General features: G+C 40.4%; 1 protein-coding gene and 1 long non-coding RNA gene across 2 annotated transcripts; both read left to right on the top strand.

Annotated features, from left to right (window-relative positions):
* The first annotated feature begins 676 nt into the window (after positions 1-676).
* Positions 677-2,213, top strand: ptf1a (pancreas associated transcription factor 1a). The gene is made up of 2 exons (XM_036556231.1): positions 677-1,294; positions 1,663-2,213. The coding sequence occupies exons 1-2, from the start codon at positions 793-795 to the stop codon at positions 1,866-1,868; spliced, it is 708 nt and encodes a 235-aa protein (XP_036412124.1). The 5' UTR covers positions 677-792; the 3' UTR covers positions 1,869-2,213.
* Positions 2,214-4,166: 1,953 nt separating this feature from the next.
* Positions 4,167-16,437, top strand: LOC118797242. Its single transcript, XR_005005930.1, has 2 exons — positions 4,167-4,291; positions 15,945-16,437. It is a non-coding gene; the product is annotated as an uncharacterized LOC118797242 (long non-coding RNA).
* The last annotated feature ends 754 nt before the right edge of the window (positions 16,438-17,191 follow it).

Raw genomic sequence — 17,191 nt, 5'->3', positions numbered from 1 at the left:
GCAACATCATCATCATTATTGTTGTTATTATTATTATTATTATTATTATTATTATTATTATCTACCCATCCATCCATCCATCCATCCATCCATCCATCCATCTATCTATCTATCTATCTATCTATCTATCTATCTATCTATCTATCTATCTGTCTGTCTGTCTGTCTGTCTATCTATCTATCTGTCTGTCTGTCTGTCTGTCTGTCTGTCTATCTATCTATCCATCTTTCTATCTATCTATCTATCTATCTATCTATCTATCTATCTGTCTGTCTGTCTGTCTGTCTGTCTGTCTATCTATCTATCTATCTATCTATCTATCTATCCACCTTTCTATCTATCTATCTATCTATCTATCTATCTGTCTGTCTGTCTGTCTGTCTGTCTGTCTGTCTATCTATCTATCTATCTATCTATCTATCTATCTGTCTGTCTGTCTGTCTGTCTATCTATCTATCTATCTATCTATCTGTTAAATTTAGTTATCAGTCTGTTCTGCTTTATTGTCTTTTCCTCCCCTTCCACTGTTGAGCAGTCGCCGGTGGGCGTGTCGGTTGGGCGTGTCCTCTCGTTCCACCCCTCCTCCAGGTGCGCTCCGCTGCTCTGCGCCTATTGGTCGGCGCGATGCATGAGCGGCACGCGCTCGCGTGTCTGCGTGTGTATAAGAGCCGTGAGTGTGAGTGTGTGTGTATGAGAGCCCGTGGAGGCGCGCGGAGTTAAAGAGCCGAGCCTCTGTGTGTGCGTGTGTGTGTGTTTACGTGTTTATTTATTCCTGTTATTTATTGAGAGGCGATGGAGACGGTGCTGGACTCGTTCTCGTGCCTGGACTCGTTCTCGTCGCCCTACTTCGACGACGACGACTTCTTCGCGTGCAGGAGCGACGACTTCTTGGACGACGATGTGGACTTTTTCGCCGCTCAGCTGCAGGACTGCTGCGACGCGGCCAGCCTTTCTTTCTCCTCCTCTTCGTCGTCCTCCTCTTCCTCGTCGCCCTCCTCGCTGAAGCGCAGGCGGCGCGCGCGCTCCGAGCTCGAGGCGCAGCAGCTCCGGCAGGCCGCGAACGTGCGCGAGCGGCGGCGCATGCAGTCCATCAACGACGCGTTCGAGGGCCTGCGCTCGCACATCCCCACGCTGCCCTACGAGAAGCGCCTGTCCAAAGTGGACACTCTGCGTCTCGCCATTGGATACATCAACTTCCTGGCCGAGCTCGTGCAGTCAGACGCGCCGATCCGCAGCTCGAGCAGCGAAGCGCTCAACCCGCCCAAAAAGATCATCATCTGCCACAGAGTCACCAGTAAGTCATTATTATTATTATTATTATTATTATTATTATTATTATTATTATTGTGGTTGTTTTATTGCTGTTGTTGTTGTTGTCTTCTTATACCACACCATAACAATGATATGGCACCTATAATAATAATAATAATAATAATAATAGCAGTTACCATATTATTTCCAATAATGTTATATTTATTAATATTATAATTACTCTGTTTTATTATGTTGTATACAATTCCTTCGTAATATTCCATTATTTTGTTATATATTTTACCTTATTTTTGCTTTATTATTATATTTTTATCACTCCTGTTGTTGTTGTTGTTGTTGTTGTTATTAATTCTATAATTTTATTAATCTATTTTTATTTTTCTCCTGCAGGACCTCCATCTCCTAATGACCCCGATTACGGTCTGCCCCCCCTGGCCGGTCACTCTCTGTCCTGGACCGATGAGAAGCAGCTAAAAGAACAGAACATCATCCGGACAGCTAAAGTGTGGACCCCCGAAGACCCCCGCAGACTGCACCTCAAATCCTCCCTCAACAACATCGAGAACATCGAGCCTCCCTTCAGCTTCATCTCCTAAAGCACTGCTCATGTGTGCGGATCAGCCCTATACGTGCACATGTGGACGTGGATGTGCGTGACTGTTGTGTGGGAACCTCCACGCGCTTTATGTCCTGTCACTATGTAAATATTTATTATTGTCGTTTCAGCCGTCCGGTCTGGAACGAGCCTAGAGCCGCGGGCAATCACGTGTAGTATTTAATTGTCTGAATGATGTGATAATATATTTTTCTAATTTAACGTTGATTTGTATGGCAAACCGAAACGAAACCTATTTTTTATAAAAATGAAAACGTACCGTGCATCGAATGGTCTATATTTATACTGATGATTCAATAAATTTTCATATTGATTCATAAATCCAGCCTGTGTGTATCATTCCCTTTGAAAAGGGCGAACAGTGTGAAATGTGCATAAACATTTTGGAAGAGCTGCATTGATGACAAATAACAACAGTGGTTTAGAGTTACACCATTCAATAATGTCCAGCACAGTTAAAGCACAGTGCAAATACATGTGCCTTAATGTGCACATAGCTGGGATAATCTTTTGCAAATACATACAGTACAATAAATCAGAAGTTCATGGTATGTTTGCCGTAGAAGCAGCACATACCATAAAAATGCAATAAAGCACATGGAGAAGCTTGTTATATGTGCAACAATGTCCATATGAGCAATAGCTGTACCTTTACAGCACATATAGCGTCTCCAAACTTATTATGATCATGGCAGTAATGCAGATTTATGGCGTAGAAGCAGCTGGTACAAGCTCTAAAGTCACGTGCATCAATGTCCATTATGCAGCACGTTAATATTGCATTATATCACTGTTATAATTGTTCTTAATGTCCAAAGCTACGTGCACCAATCCTACTATAAGCAATACATTAATATAGCACTGTTATAACTGTTCTTAATGTCCAAAGCCATGTGCATCAGTGCCTATTACGCGAAATATGTTAATATGGCATTGTTATAACTGTTCTTAATGTCCAAAGCCATGTGCAACAGTGCATATTATGTGTAATATATTAATATGACATTGTGATATCTGCTCTTAATGTCCAAAGCCATGTGCAACAGTGCCTATTTTGCCTAATATATTAACATAGCACTGTTATTACTGTTCTTAATGTCCAAAGCCATGTGCATCAGTGCCTATTATGCGTAATATATTAATAAAACACGTTATAACTGTTGTTAATGTCTAAAGCCACATGCATTAAGACCTATTGTAAGTATTATATTAACATAGCACTGTTATAACTGTTCTTATTGGGCAAAGCCACCTGCACCAATGCCTATTATGAGTAATATATTAAAATAGCACTGTTATAACTGTTAATGTTTAAAGCCAAGTGCACTAATGCCTATTATATATTAATATAGCACTGTTATAACTGTTCATAATGTCTAAAGCCACGAGCATCTATGCCTATTCTATATTAATATAGCATTGTTATAACTGTTCTTAATGTCCAAAGCCACGTGCATCTATGCCTATTCTATATTAATATAGCATTGTTATAACTGTTCTTAATGTCCAAAGCCACGTGCATCTATGCCTATTCTATATTAATATAGCACTCTTATAACTGTTCTTAATGTCCAAAGCCACGTGCATCTATGCCTATTCTATATTAATATAGCACTCTTATAACTGTTCTTAATGTCCAAAGCCACGTGCATCCATGCCTATTCTATATTAATATAGCACTGTTATAACTGTTCTTAGTCACGTGCATCAGTGTCTGACATAAGGAATATTTTGATTCAGCACAGTTATAACCGCTTAATCCCCGTGCATCAACATTAATTCTGAATAATATGACAATGTGGTAATACAACACTGTTATAACTGCAGCAACAGATTATAACGGACACTACAAAAATAGTGCTTTGAATTTACACGAATCAAATGCATCAAGTAGTCGCACGTGAATAAAATGTTGACATCAAAGCAATTACTGTCTATAAAGAAAGTAGTCGTGTTGCTGCCCCATATTTTATTCATGACGTTTTCCTGCGTCTTGGACTTTTGGACTGGACCCACAGCCTCATTACACATGCAACAGCTGAAACTTGTCAGAAGTTTTGTCATCATTGTGGTCCGCAGCTCCTGCTGGTGATGTGGAGAAATCAGGCGAGCTGGAGCGCTATTTTCTTTATTTATCATCCTCGTGATGGTGTAAATGGGGGGTAAAAGGACTGCTCCGTGTCCTCGCTGCCCCGGGCTGCTGCCCCAGGCTGGGGGTGAGGGTGCAGGTGCTGCGGGGCAGATTTTTCCCGTGGTACCCTCTCCTGCCGCCCCTACGTCAGCTTGCGGGCTATTAAGGGCCCAAAGCCTCCACCCCCCATCCCCACACGGGCCACACTGAGCCGGGCTGAGCGCTGGGACACTGCAGCAGAACCAGCCGCAGGAGGAACCGGGCTGAAGAAGGTATTTATACTTTCATCTCCTCCATCACTTTATCTCACTCCTTCACTCAGACAGTGGCAGGACTGTAATCATATTAATATTGTGATATGATTAATGTACTGTAGGATCTGACATTGCAATGGCGTGACATACATATTATTATTATTATTATTATTATTATTATTATTAATAATAATAATGTTCTGGTTGTTGTTATGCCTTAAATTAAAATATAACAAAAATATATTAAACTGATTTTATTGGTCTTTCACATGCATAATAATAATAATAATAATAATAATAATAATAATAATAATAATAATAATAAGAATAATAATAATAAGAATAATGAAACATTGTTTATAAATAAAACTATATTTTAGTAATATTATTTCTTGTATAATATTATTATTCTATAATAATATTTTGGCCTTTATCTTCTTCTTTCTCATTATATTCATTATCATGATCTTCAAGGTCGATCTAAAATGCACTTGATTCGTCATTGGCGACCACCCAAAGTTCTCCTAATCGATTTAGTTTTGAGTTTAACATTAAGGTGGTCGCCGTGATCCAAACTTTCCGTCGCATTAGCGCCTCATTAGCCAAAGCCATGTAATCTCATTACGCTCATTAGAAAGTCAAATAGCCCTAAACTCGGATAAAGGAGCGCGAGGAGGCCGGGGTCTCTGAGATTAGTTACCACCGACGGTGTTTCAGCGGGTTAGAGGACCGAAAGCAACTATTTTAGCGTTTTCTTGGCGTTATCTGGAGACTCGTGCACGCGCAGCACCGAAATCCTTTAAGCACCACTTAATGCATTGCAACCCACAGCTCTGTGTTTCCATTCCTATCTGTCCATCTTTACGGAGTCTGAGACTGAAACCTCTCCTCTCCAGTAGAGACGCTCCTGCTGGAGTTCAGACTCCTTATTTTGGCACTGAGGAGTCGCGGGGGTCTAAACCGCCTTGCGCACCTGTTGCGCAGGATGTTTGGTGCAACTGTGGCTGAGATGTTGTTGAGTTTTCCTTGGAGTTTTAGGTGAACTCGGTGCATAAGCTGAGTGTAATGCTGCAGCATGTGGAGGGGAAAATGACGGCGCGCGCCATGAAGTAATGTGTAGCATAATAATAATAGTAACAATAATAATAATAATAATAATGATAATAATAATAATAATAAACATCATAACAGTTGTTATGTGCTATATATTGTAGAATGTGTCTTCAACAACAATAATAGAAATAATACTATTAACATTAATCATTACCTTTGTCAACACTATCATCATCATCATCATCATCATCATCGTCATCGTCCTCACCACCTCCACCATCATCATCACTGGGCTGCTACATGACTAGTGCTGCACGATGAAATCAGAATCATATCGATATTGGTAGATAGTTGCTTTGAAATATCGACATCAGATGGATGTTCGTATTTGTATTTGTATTTTTATCACTGTCACCTTCATCATCATCATCATCATCATCATGGAAGAGCAGGATAAGTCATGCTGGTCTACTGTTCTAAAATTGTATTTTATTCATTTTATTGTATTTATAATCGCACAGAAATAAATGTTTTATGTTTATGTATCTGCATCGTCGTCATCTTCATCATTAGTATCATTTCCTTTTTCATTACCAACGTCATCATTAACATCTTCTTTATCATAATCAGCATAATTATCATCATCATCATCAGCAGCAGCAGCAGCAGCAGCATCATTATTTTCTTCAGCATTATCATCACCATCATCGTCACTATTAACATCTTGTTTCTTCATCATAATTTGAATCATCATCATCATCATCATCATCATCTTCTTCTTCTTCTTCTTCTTCTTCTTCTTCTTCTTCTTCTTCTTCTTCATCGTGATCATCCTCAGTATCGTATTCTTCTTCTGGGCTATACATGTCAGGTTGGATATCTACAGTAAATAACAACAAAAACAACAACGTTTTATGAAAACAAAGCTTTTATCTTCTTCTTCTTCTTCTTCTACGTTTCCTCCTCCTCCTTCTTCATCGTCGTTTTCATCATCATCATCATCATCATCATCATCTAGACTACAACAACACTAACCAAAAATATTTATCACTGTGACCTTCATCATCATCATCCACACCCGCCCGCAGTATGAGCCCACACTGACATAATAACAATAATAACTCCTGTTTTTACGTCATCTACTTTATCATCATCATCATCATCGTCGTCATCATCCTCACCATCATCATCATCACTCTTTTCCACACTTTAACTGACCCCTGAGCTGGTGAGCTGTGTTCACTGTGAACGGCTCCTAGCTGCATTCTCATCAGCCTCAAACCTGGCGCGTGTTTACAACGCTCATCTTTTGGAGACAAACCCTTTAGAGCACCGCGTCCCAACACGATGATGGGTCAACCAGCTGCCCAAAAGCTGTCTCCAAATCCCCTTTTTAGCCCCCTCTCCAGCCTGGAGGAGAGGGGGCTTAACGCTCACTGATCCCCCTAAATGATAACATCATCGTAATTATATGGCCGGAATTATTAACACAACGGGACTAGGATAGCAGTGGAGCAACAGGTGTTTGAATTTGGTCCATATAGGGGTAATAAAAAAAAAGTCCTTCATTGCCAAATTCGAGCTTGTGCCTCATTTTCCACCATGTGGAAACCTCAAACAATCACAGTGATATCTTTATAGCCAGGGCCTAGTGTCCTTAGGGTAACATATCCATCCTCGTCTAGCTTGAGATGCACCTGGTAGTTCAAACTTCTTCTTTTCTTCCTTTCTTTTCCTTTCTTTTTTTTTCTGTGTGTGCGTGTGTGTGTGTGTGTCCAGGGCCTGGACAGCAGCTGCTTAAAAACAAGCAAAAGACAGAGAGAAAGAGGCCCTTACAACGTCTCCAAGACGTGTTGGCACCGTTTGCCCCCCTTTAATGCACCACCCAAGCTTTGTCTTTGCACAATATGGGGAAACCGTAAAGCACGACGTGTGCACGCGGGCCATGATGAAGAGCATGGAGCAAATCCCGTCGGACGAGCAGCTTCAGCCACAAGGCAAACTGTGCTCCAGTCTTCCAGGACGATTTAATGCCTCCGAACGCGCCCCCCATGTTTCAATCCGTCCAATTCAGCTGATGCCCACCGTCTCACTTGGAGAGACACAAAAAAGGGCAGAAAGGAAGGACATTGATTTCTTCCTCATCACCTGGCGCTCGCAGAAGAAGTGCAGAATGCAAGGAGTGACTCCAAACTCCCCCTTCACTTCACTTCACCGTGCTGCACCCCACCTCTCCTCCATTGTCCCGGGAGGCTGTTAATAACTCATTACGCGGATTTAACTCCAAATCCTCCTGCGCATATGTTTGCTGTCTCTAGATTTTGATCAAGCAGATGTTACGATTGAAAAGTGACAAAAAAAAAGCACACGCAAGTCTGAGGCTATACTCCAGTCTGAAAGGAGCCAGCGCGCGCCACTCACAAAAAAACAGAAGAGCCCGTGGAGAGAGAAAGACTCCACATTTACCAGCAATAAACAGACTTCAACCTGCTCCATTTCAGCCATTGTGCGGGGGCCTTTTTTTGAATAATTAAGGTTAATAAGAATAGGTCGGTGCGCGCTGAATGCCACGAGCACAGGTGCGGGGTGACGGCGCTGAATGATGGGGCCTGATTTTTGCCAAGCTCGAGGGCCCTTCTCGCACAGAAAGCTGGATGGGAAAAAACGTCGCCACGTTCTTTAAAATAAAAAAAAAAACTCGCAGCATCACCGTTCAGCGCGAGACAAAAGGCTCGCGGGTGGATGAAAAGGCCGGAGCCGCGCTGAAACGCGCCGTGGTGGCCAGAAAGGGAGAGAGGAAAAAGGAGGGGGACGCGTGAAAGGAGCCGGGAGCGCGCGCGCAGGGGGCTCCGTGCGCAACGAGCTCAGTAAATAAAGGGCACCTTTCCAACTTTTAAAAGACCTCATTTTTTTTCCTCCTCCTCCTCCTCCTCTCTCTCTCTCTCTCTTACCTTTATTTAGGGCCGTTTCCATTAAGCATATGGAGGCGAGGGCACTAGCTTTTGTGCGCGCGGCAAAAGCCCTCCAGAAAGCAACCGGTGGCGCAACTCCTCAGCCAAATGGCACGGGAGCGCACAAAGGCGCGCGCGGATCCATCAGGGTTTCAGAAAAATGGGGAGAGAAAATACAAAGTGGAGCCCCCGGACTCCGCGTAGGCGCTGTTATTTTGCACCAAATGCTTTCTTTACTTCCAAAAATAGCACCTGTTCCAGTTATTAGCAGCTTATTTCAAAAGCCTGACCGAGACTTTTACGCACAAGGCTGGCCGGGAAAGCCGGAGCTGATGGAGCTTTGCGCGCTTCACAGTTGCATCCATAAGTCTTGGGATGCAACATTAAGCTCTCACTTCATTCACTCTCGCGCTTAATCTTGTGTTTGTCCTCATGTTCAGGCTGATGCGTGCTCTATAAAGTGGTTATTTACACCCATGGTGCTGCACAGTGGGGTTTCTTGGCGCAAACTGTTGGCGAGGTCCAGAGTTAATCCTGTTACTGAGGGAATTAAGACCCTTTAACTGAGTGCAACCCACTGAGCTACGTTTGTGCTTTTCGTGGTTAAATCACTGATGAAAGCAGCCTGATATATCAGCTGGAAGCATTCAGCTGGTCAAGTAAAACGCATGGGTTTGGAATGAGCCTCAAACACGGTTAGACAGGAGCAAGAAAGAGTCCCAGGAAAGACAATACATCGGAAAGAAACAGATTCACTGAATATACACCATTTTTCAGTGGACCTTTAGACAGCCTGGTATTCGGCAGTCTGAAGTGTTCAGCTGTCTGAAAAGCACCTGCGCTGTAACATGATATCTTTTAGGACTATATGAACTGTAAAGTCTGCATTTCAGTACTATTTTTATGCTTCTTTTTGTGGAAAAAAAAAGCTACTTTTCCTTTATATTTAGCTCCTAATTCCATTTCAAAGGTTCTGTTCTGTTCCTCTGCTGCTCAAAGCTCTGATTTCGGAGCTTTGGCTTTTTAAATAAGACACAACAAGAGAAAAATAGCTCCTAAACTTCGCTTCCAAAGACGCCGGATGCACCACTGGAGTTTCATACTTGTTGCTACTTCTCCTTGCATTCCGCTTTGACTCCAGTGTCTCTTCAGGCTCCTCCCTGCTGATTAATAAGTAAGCCTATCTCAGTCTATTAATAGCTTATGTGCAGTCCGGCTTTGGTGCCTATCAGCTCTAAAGCGTTAAGAAAACACGCTTTAAAGGGGGTCCATTGTGCGTTATAATAACAGAAGGAGGGAGGCAGCTGGCCTTGCTTGGCCGTGGACCCTTCTCCGAAAACACTGACACTGACCTTATCCAAACGAGCCTTTCACTCAAAGACGTCTTGCTATGATCTTTGTTGGCCAGAGAAAGGGCCAGAACACTGCGTTTAATATGAGAGGCATTGGGGGCAGCTTTTGCACGCCTGCTATGAGTTACTGCCGCTTTCTGATGGTCCGTGTGTGTGTGTGGGTGTGTGGGGGGGGGGATTGTAGACTCGGACTGCTACCTCACTCTAAAGCCTGCGCACAGAGCTTTTATTAGAGCTGTTAGACTGGCAGGAGGATATACACATCACTGCTACATCTTCACTACTCCATTAAAAGCTACTGTTTACACCCTTCTTTTCTATGTATGCAAATCTGGTGCTGTTGTATAGCTTTATTAGTCATACTGTACTGAGCTGTATATATATTTAACGTGAATGTCGAACCTGCTAAAATGTGTGAAAGAACGTCCACGTGCATAAAGTAGGAAAAATCTGGATCGTTAACACCGTCAGTGTCCAGTTCAGTTTGGACACGACTGGTTAAATGAATTAAATGAATTCCTTTACATAATTAATTCATATAGGCAAGTGATTAATTAAACTCATAACTTTAATTCCTCTTGCGTTTCATTTCACAATTAATTTTAAATAACCATTTTATGCTAAAACACTCCTTATAACGTCAATCTGGGTGGGCGGAGCTAATCTGCTGTAGGCTGAATAGGCTGATGTATGTCAACGCGACGTAAACTGGGCAAGTGAATGGTACATTTTGAGAATCTGACAATGTTTACAAACAACGTCACACTCTCACTTTTCGCTATTGTTTTGCTTTATTTATTTATTTATTTATTTATGAGGAAAAATTCGTTTTTCCACTATGGGCCCTTTAAAGAGGAACTCCACCTATTTTCTCAAAATGTATACATAACTAACTGGTTCAGATGTAAACACAGTCATTCAGAGTGGTTTGTGTGAAATGCTTCGTTCTAGAGAAACTTACTTAGTCAGAACTGTTTATAGCGGTGGTGATGGGAACCAGACGTCTCGAGAGTTTGCTGCCTCTGAAAGCTCTTAAAACGGGTATGCATATGCTGCCTGCTGCCTGATGCCTGACATTTTTTTTTTTTTTGCCATGGCATCCATCCATGGCGGAGGGGTACATGCAGGACATTATAAAGCAAAATAGTCCCCCACCCACAAAAAAAATATATATTTTTACATAAACACTGCAATGAAAACTTGTAGGTTCACCGGTGCTTCTGTATAATAAATGAAGTGGCTGCATTTGTGTTGTAGACATTGAGTCTGTACGTTTCTCTACAACGAACCATTTTACACCAAACCACTCAGAATGACTTTGATCACATCGAAACAGCTGAATTGTGCAAAAATTTTTTTGAAAAGTCGGTGGAATTTCCCTTTAAGCAAGGAGGCTTTGGTGGATATGAGGAACGTGGGTGAGTTTAAATGTGCGTAATTCTTAAAGGTGCCAAAAGTGGTTGTTTGCGCAGTGCCATGGAAGAACCCATATTTGTTCCCCTGAAGAACCTTTCAGTGGATGGTTCCTTGGAAAAACTGCTTATTGAAGTTTTTATTTACTTATTTTATTTATTGTTTGTATTATTATTTTATTCATAAGAACCTCACGCAAAGCAAAAGCCCTTAAAACGGTAAAGCATCTTTACATGACGCGAGGTTCTTTACACTATGACATCTATAAAAAATGGTTCTTTAATAAACCATAAGTGGTTCTTATCATTGCTTACAGACCCATTTGTGGTGCGTGGGAATCTAACAGGTGTTTTTTTTTGTTTTTTTTTTTCCCTTGTAAATAAATATATCAGCTAAATAAACAAATTAATGAAAAAATATTCTATATTTCCAAAACGCTTTTCTAAATGGCTTTTACCAGAAATAAAATAGCTTCTTTCCACGGGACTCTGCGTAAACAGATCGCTCCAGCGCGCTTTTTACCTTGAAAAGGCGAACAAAAATGTGATAAATTAGAAATATGCTAATGCGCGCGAGCGCGTGTGAGTGTGAGCGGTGCGAGGTGAATGAGGCCCGGCTCCCCCCTCCTGCGCTGCCCTGCTAAACCATTTCGATACAATATGGTTCCGCGATGGCCCTCATGTGTTTTTTCGGACACAGCGGCTCCGCTCAGCGGCTCCGCGCGCTTTTGTTCCGCAGAATGGACTTTCAAGAAGGCGCTCTTTCTCTCGCGCTCGACTCTTTCTGCAGTTGCCAGGGCTCTACAGTTTTTCAAAGCATGCGTCATTTTTCACCAAGTCTCGTTTTAATATTCACAAAGCAGTGAATGTATGAAACAGGCCGTCCGCTTGTTCATTGACATGAACTTCACTGCTGCCCCACTGATCCTTTTCCTTTTCGAAGCGTTTCCCAGCATGGGATGGGATTTGCAATACAAATGCAGCTGTACGTCCAGCCACACAGAGAGAGAGAGAGAGAGAGAGAGAGAGAGAGAGAGAGAGAGAGAGAGGGAGAGAGAGAGAGAGGGAGAGGGACTGAGAGGCGGAGAGAGAGACTGGGAGAGAGTGAGAGATGCTCCATTTCAATTAAAGTTTGAAAAATTCAGCTTTTATGTCATTAATAAAATAAAAGCTTTTGTCCCGCTTCTTGACAGCAGCTGAATGTAGTGAATATAAAAAGGCGTAACATTTACACAATTGCAGAACCGTTCTTCAGCGTGAATGGGGCAAATATGTCCAGAACATGAATCAGCTTTTATTTCTAAAAGCTGTTTTTGTTGTAAATCAACAACATTTTGCACGTTAAAAACTGCATATTTCAAAAAATCGTCAGATAATTCCATAACAACTGAATATTGTCAAGATTTTGCAGCTTATTCTGTAAATTTACAGCTGTTTTCCAGAAAAAAAACACAATAATAATAATGAACAACTTCAATAAATCAAGTATTTTTTTCTAAATTTATACTGTCCAGGCGCTGCGGATTATCACGCACATTTACTTCAACTACAAGAGTTGCAAAACTTCCCAAAGTGCCCCTCCTTAACTTCATTTTTTCAGTATTTTCTGTAATAACTGCAATATAACGAGATTTACAGCTTATTCTGTAAATTTACAGCTGTTTTCCAGAAAAAAACACAATAACAATAATAAACAACTCCAATACTTCAAGTATTTTTAAATTCGTACTTTTAGACCAACAGTGCTACAGATTAACACGCCTTTCCTGCATTTCTTCAAGTTGCAAAACTTCCCAAAGTGCCCCTCCTTACCTTCATTTTTTTTTCAGTATTTTCTGTAATAACTGCAATATGACGAGATTTTACAGTGTAAAACAATAATAAACAACTCCAATAATCCAATTTTTAAAATTCAGACTTTTAGACCAACAGTGCTGCAGATCAATGTGCCTTTCCTGCATTTCTTCAAGTTGCAAAACTTCCCAAAGTGCCCCTCCTTAACTTCATTTTTTTCAGTATTTTCTGTAATAACTGCAATATAACGAGATTTTACAGCTTATTCTGTACATTTACAGCTGTTTCCAGAAAAAACACAATAACAACTTCAATAATTCAAGTATTTTTAAAATTCGTACTTTTAGACCAACAGTGCTGCAGATTAACACGCCTTTCCTGCATTTCTTCAAGTTGCAAAACTTCCCAAAGTGCCCCTCCTTAACTTCATTTTTTCAGTATGTTCTGTGCCCCGGGTAACCCAGCCGGTGTGCAAAACTCTCAAGAGTTTGTACTCATTGTCCCGGCGGCTTTGAATGTAATCTATAGCAAAAAAGGCAAGACTGAAGGCTGCTAAAAGAGCGGCCCAGCGCGAGCTGACCATAAGTTTGGCGTGATTGGCTGAAATGGCCTTGGGCCAGCGCCGGGAACGCTTCCAGACTTGACTCCCATTAACCCTCTATGGTGAAACTCTGCTGGAATCCAACACACCAGCCATCGCCATTTATCCCCGAACTAATGAAACTAATTAATTTCTGGAGTCCTACAAGAAAATTCCCGTTTTCTCGCGTTGTTTTACAACAGTGTGGCTGAAGCGCGCGGTGTCGTGAAAGAGGGAATGTGTGTGTTTAGTGGATTCCCCCCTTCTGAGAGCGTTTAAGGTTACTGGTATCAATCAAGACCACCTGACCGTCCACTCACAGGCAGAAAAAGGCTCGCTAGAGACTGGGGCTGTGCCGATTACTCGACTGAGAAATCATCGATTAAAACGTACATTCGCAAAGAATCGGTAATGAATCGTTGTTGATTTGCATTGCAATTAGACACATGTTAAATACTCCCACTGCTAGACCATCATTGTATGCACTGCATAGTGTTGTTATTATTTTTGGCATGTTTTGAGAAGCAGTCTTTCATATTGTGTCAGCATTTTGTGATGAATGGACCAGTAAAACGATTACTTAGTTAATAACTGACTTCCATTAGGAAAGTTTTCCCCTCTCCTATTTTTCTTTCTCCTGTAAAGCTTTTTTTAAAACTATTTTGGAGACCATTTTGGATAGAACCGTGCAAAAGTTTTGGCACCCTCGGTCAAATGACAAATGCTTCTGATTTTCTAACTTCTGCACATTTTTAACGCACAATTACTGTTTATTTGCTGAATGTAACATATTGATTGGGAATAAGACATAAATCATGGCCTATGCAAAAGTTATGGCACATCTTGTATTGTATACGTTTTCCAATTTGTTAAACACAAAAAAAACAAAAAAACAAAACGGAAATTATGCATTCAAATTGACAATAAGTGAAAATAGTTGTGTAGTTTGTATTTCCACTTAGGAAATCAACAAAACATCAAAACATGTCATTTGACACAGGGTGTCCAAACTTTAGCATGCATATATATATATATATATATATATATATATATATATATATATATATATATATATATATATAATTTGTTATTTTGCCCCTTTATAACCTCTGATTACTCGATTTTTAATTTAGATAATGACAGCCTTTCTACAGATGTAAACCCGTAGTGGACGGCTCAGTAATACAGCAGAACTGAAGACAGATGTATTGACTCTGATGCCAGTTAATAGAAGATTACAAGGAATTACAGCATAATCACATAATCCCAGAGAGAAAGGGCCATGGCACAGTGATTGGAGCTCGCCATAACCCAATAAGCATCCATCTGAAATGACACTGGCTTAAAGAAGGAATTGGTAATTGATTCTAAGCTTGTCTGTGATGGAAACAGCGTTTGGAGTACAGCACCACAGGGGTTTGTTACTGAGGGGCAACTCAAGCAGGCTCATTGGAGCATGAACACCATCATCACGAATGTTCCAGTGTTAAACTGGGTCCTACTGCAAAACTGTTCCAGCCTCAAATGTGTACATGTTGATTTTAAATTTCACTTTGCTGTGTAATTTTATCTCGGTTTACATTCTGTATATATATATAGGCAGATCAATGAAGTGAATAGTGGGGCTCTTATAATGTTTGGGTGTTTATGAACCAAATAAGACACAGTGCATTATTACATCCGTTTACCAACCTCTCTTAATCCCTTAGGTTTAAATAGGCTGTTGCTGCTGTTGTGCCTATAAGACTGATACGTGTAAATGAGCTCTGTTCTTATTGGCTGCCCTGTATTGTGCCTCGTTCAAAAAAACTTTCCAGGTTGAAACACTCCTTACAACTTCAGAATTAATGGGCTGGGCTAAACTGCTTCAGGCTGAACAGAAGTATTTATAAATGTGTTGGTTTTTGTGACATCATCAAAAAACATTGAATTCAAAATGAGCTTTTTTTTAATGCACACTGTGTGGACTGGAGAGTGCGTGTTTTGAACTTGTAACAATGTTTACATATGACATCAAATGATTTTAAAAAAGAAAGGTAAAGTCATTGAAAATGTTTTCCACGATACGCTTTAGTACACATGCAAAAATGACATTCTGACAAGTGAAAGCATCTTCAAAGTAGGCAATATATCTCATATTGCCCATTATAAGCATGTTGTAAGATTATAATAAGATATTTAACCTCTTTCGAGACATTCAACACATACTGGTTTTAAGTCAAGTCAAAAAATGATCTTAGCTATTAACCTAGCAGATCATTTTGCTTGTTGTAGGAAGTAATGCTTAAGTAATAAATGATCTAGAAAGATCATTTCACTTTAGAAAATTACTTTATGTAAGTAAAAATTTGTAGTAATGTGTAGTAATAATTTTCTCATAGTGATAAACTGCCTACATTTAAGATGTTCTTTCAAAAGTGTAGGTAGATGTCAGTGATGGGACTGGTGTAAAAACTCTATGTTTGAGCTCACTCATGCAGAATGGTCTCTGTGATGATGTTAATAACGTCTGTAATGTCTCTATTGCAGTGGAAATGTATCTTACACGTATAAAGAGGATTATCCCACACACCGCTGTGAAGGCGTACAGAGGCTGAAATGGATCAGCTCTTATTGTTCAGCTTCTCGGCCATTCACATCCTGTCCAAAGCCTCGCATTCCGCCGGGTTTTGTGCAGCGTGAAGCATGTGCAAAGCTAAAGAACATTCTTGGACGGCTCCACGCGTTGGCCACAGAGCACATACAGTTCCTCGTGTGTCGGCCTTCAGGAGCGCGGTGGATTACAGCCATTCACGCCGGAGTCAATTAAAGCCAGTTAAAGTCACCACAGGCTTTGTTTACACATTATGGGAACTCTGTGAAGTGGGAGGAGAGAGAAAAAAACATCTAATGAATACCTTTCAAAGGATTATTTAAGGCTTGTGTGTCTGGGTAGGTTTAAAGCCTGTCCTCAAACTCAGCTTGATGGAGTTTCGTGTTGGAAATGTGGAAAACTGAGGTCAATAAAAGGATAAAGCACTGATGACTGTGTACATTCATATATGTTACAATTCAAAGACTGCGAAAATTCACAGATCTGACGAATATTTAAACTGAGAAATGGTCTTATAGTAGCAATGCTATAATGTTTACGTTATTACATTTGTTTCCTATAGCGTACAGTCGAGCAAAGGTTTAGATGCCTATGATATGTTTTATGCATAATGCATAATTACTACAGTACTTGCTCTTAAAAAAGATGGTTATTCAAAGGTTCTTCAGTAAAGTCAATGGTTTTATTTAGAACCATGAGTTCTGTATAGAAGCATTTCATGCTTAAATGGTTCTTTGCATGGTGAAATGGTTCTGCAGAGTGATGGACAGTGTGTTGTAACCTTTTTGAAAATGGTTCTATCTAGCATCAAAAAGGGTTCTTCTATTGTTATGATGTCAAGCTTGTAACAACAGAAGAACCCATTTTTGGGACTATACAGAACAATTTCCAAAAGGTTCCTTATGTTAAATTGAACGAATTGAATTGAATTTGGAAGAAACATCTAAAGCATAAAACGTGGCCTGTGCAAAAGTTTATTTTTTTCAATATGTAAAATGCATCAAATAAATAGAAACTGTGTAGAAATAAACTAAACTTGCAGAAAAAAAAACATTTAGGCTAGTTTCCTGTAGAGGATTCACATAGAAAATTAACAAATCAATAAACAATAATAATAACTTGACCAGGAGTGTTTCAACTTATGCATACAACTGTATCTTAGAACATGAAGGGATATAATAGA

The sequence above is a fragment of the Colossoma macropomum genome, unplaced genomic scaffold, assembly GCF_904425465.1.
Source record: "Colossoma macropomum unplaced genomic scaffold, Colossoma_macropomum, whole genome shotgun sequence".
Lineage (NCBI taxonomy): Eukaryota > Metazoa > Chordata > Actinopteri > Characiformes > Serrasalmidae > Colossoma > Colossoma macropomum.
This window is presented reverse-complemented; position numbering and strand designations above follow the sequence as displayed.

Bases quoted from the DNA above. Each gene is read 5' to 3' on its own strand.
- ptf1a (XM_036556231.1), top strand. From the start codon at position 793: ATGGAGACGGTGCTGGACTCGTTCTCGTGCCTGGACTCGTTCTCGTCG. The intron at 1,295-1,662 runs GTAAGTCATTAT...TTTCTCCTGCAG, and splicing joins CATCTGCCACAGAGTCACCA to GACCTCCATCTCCTAATGAC.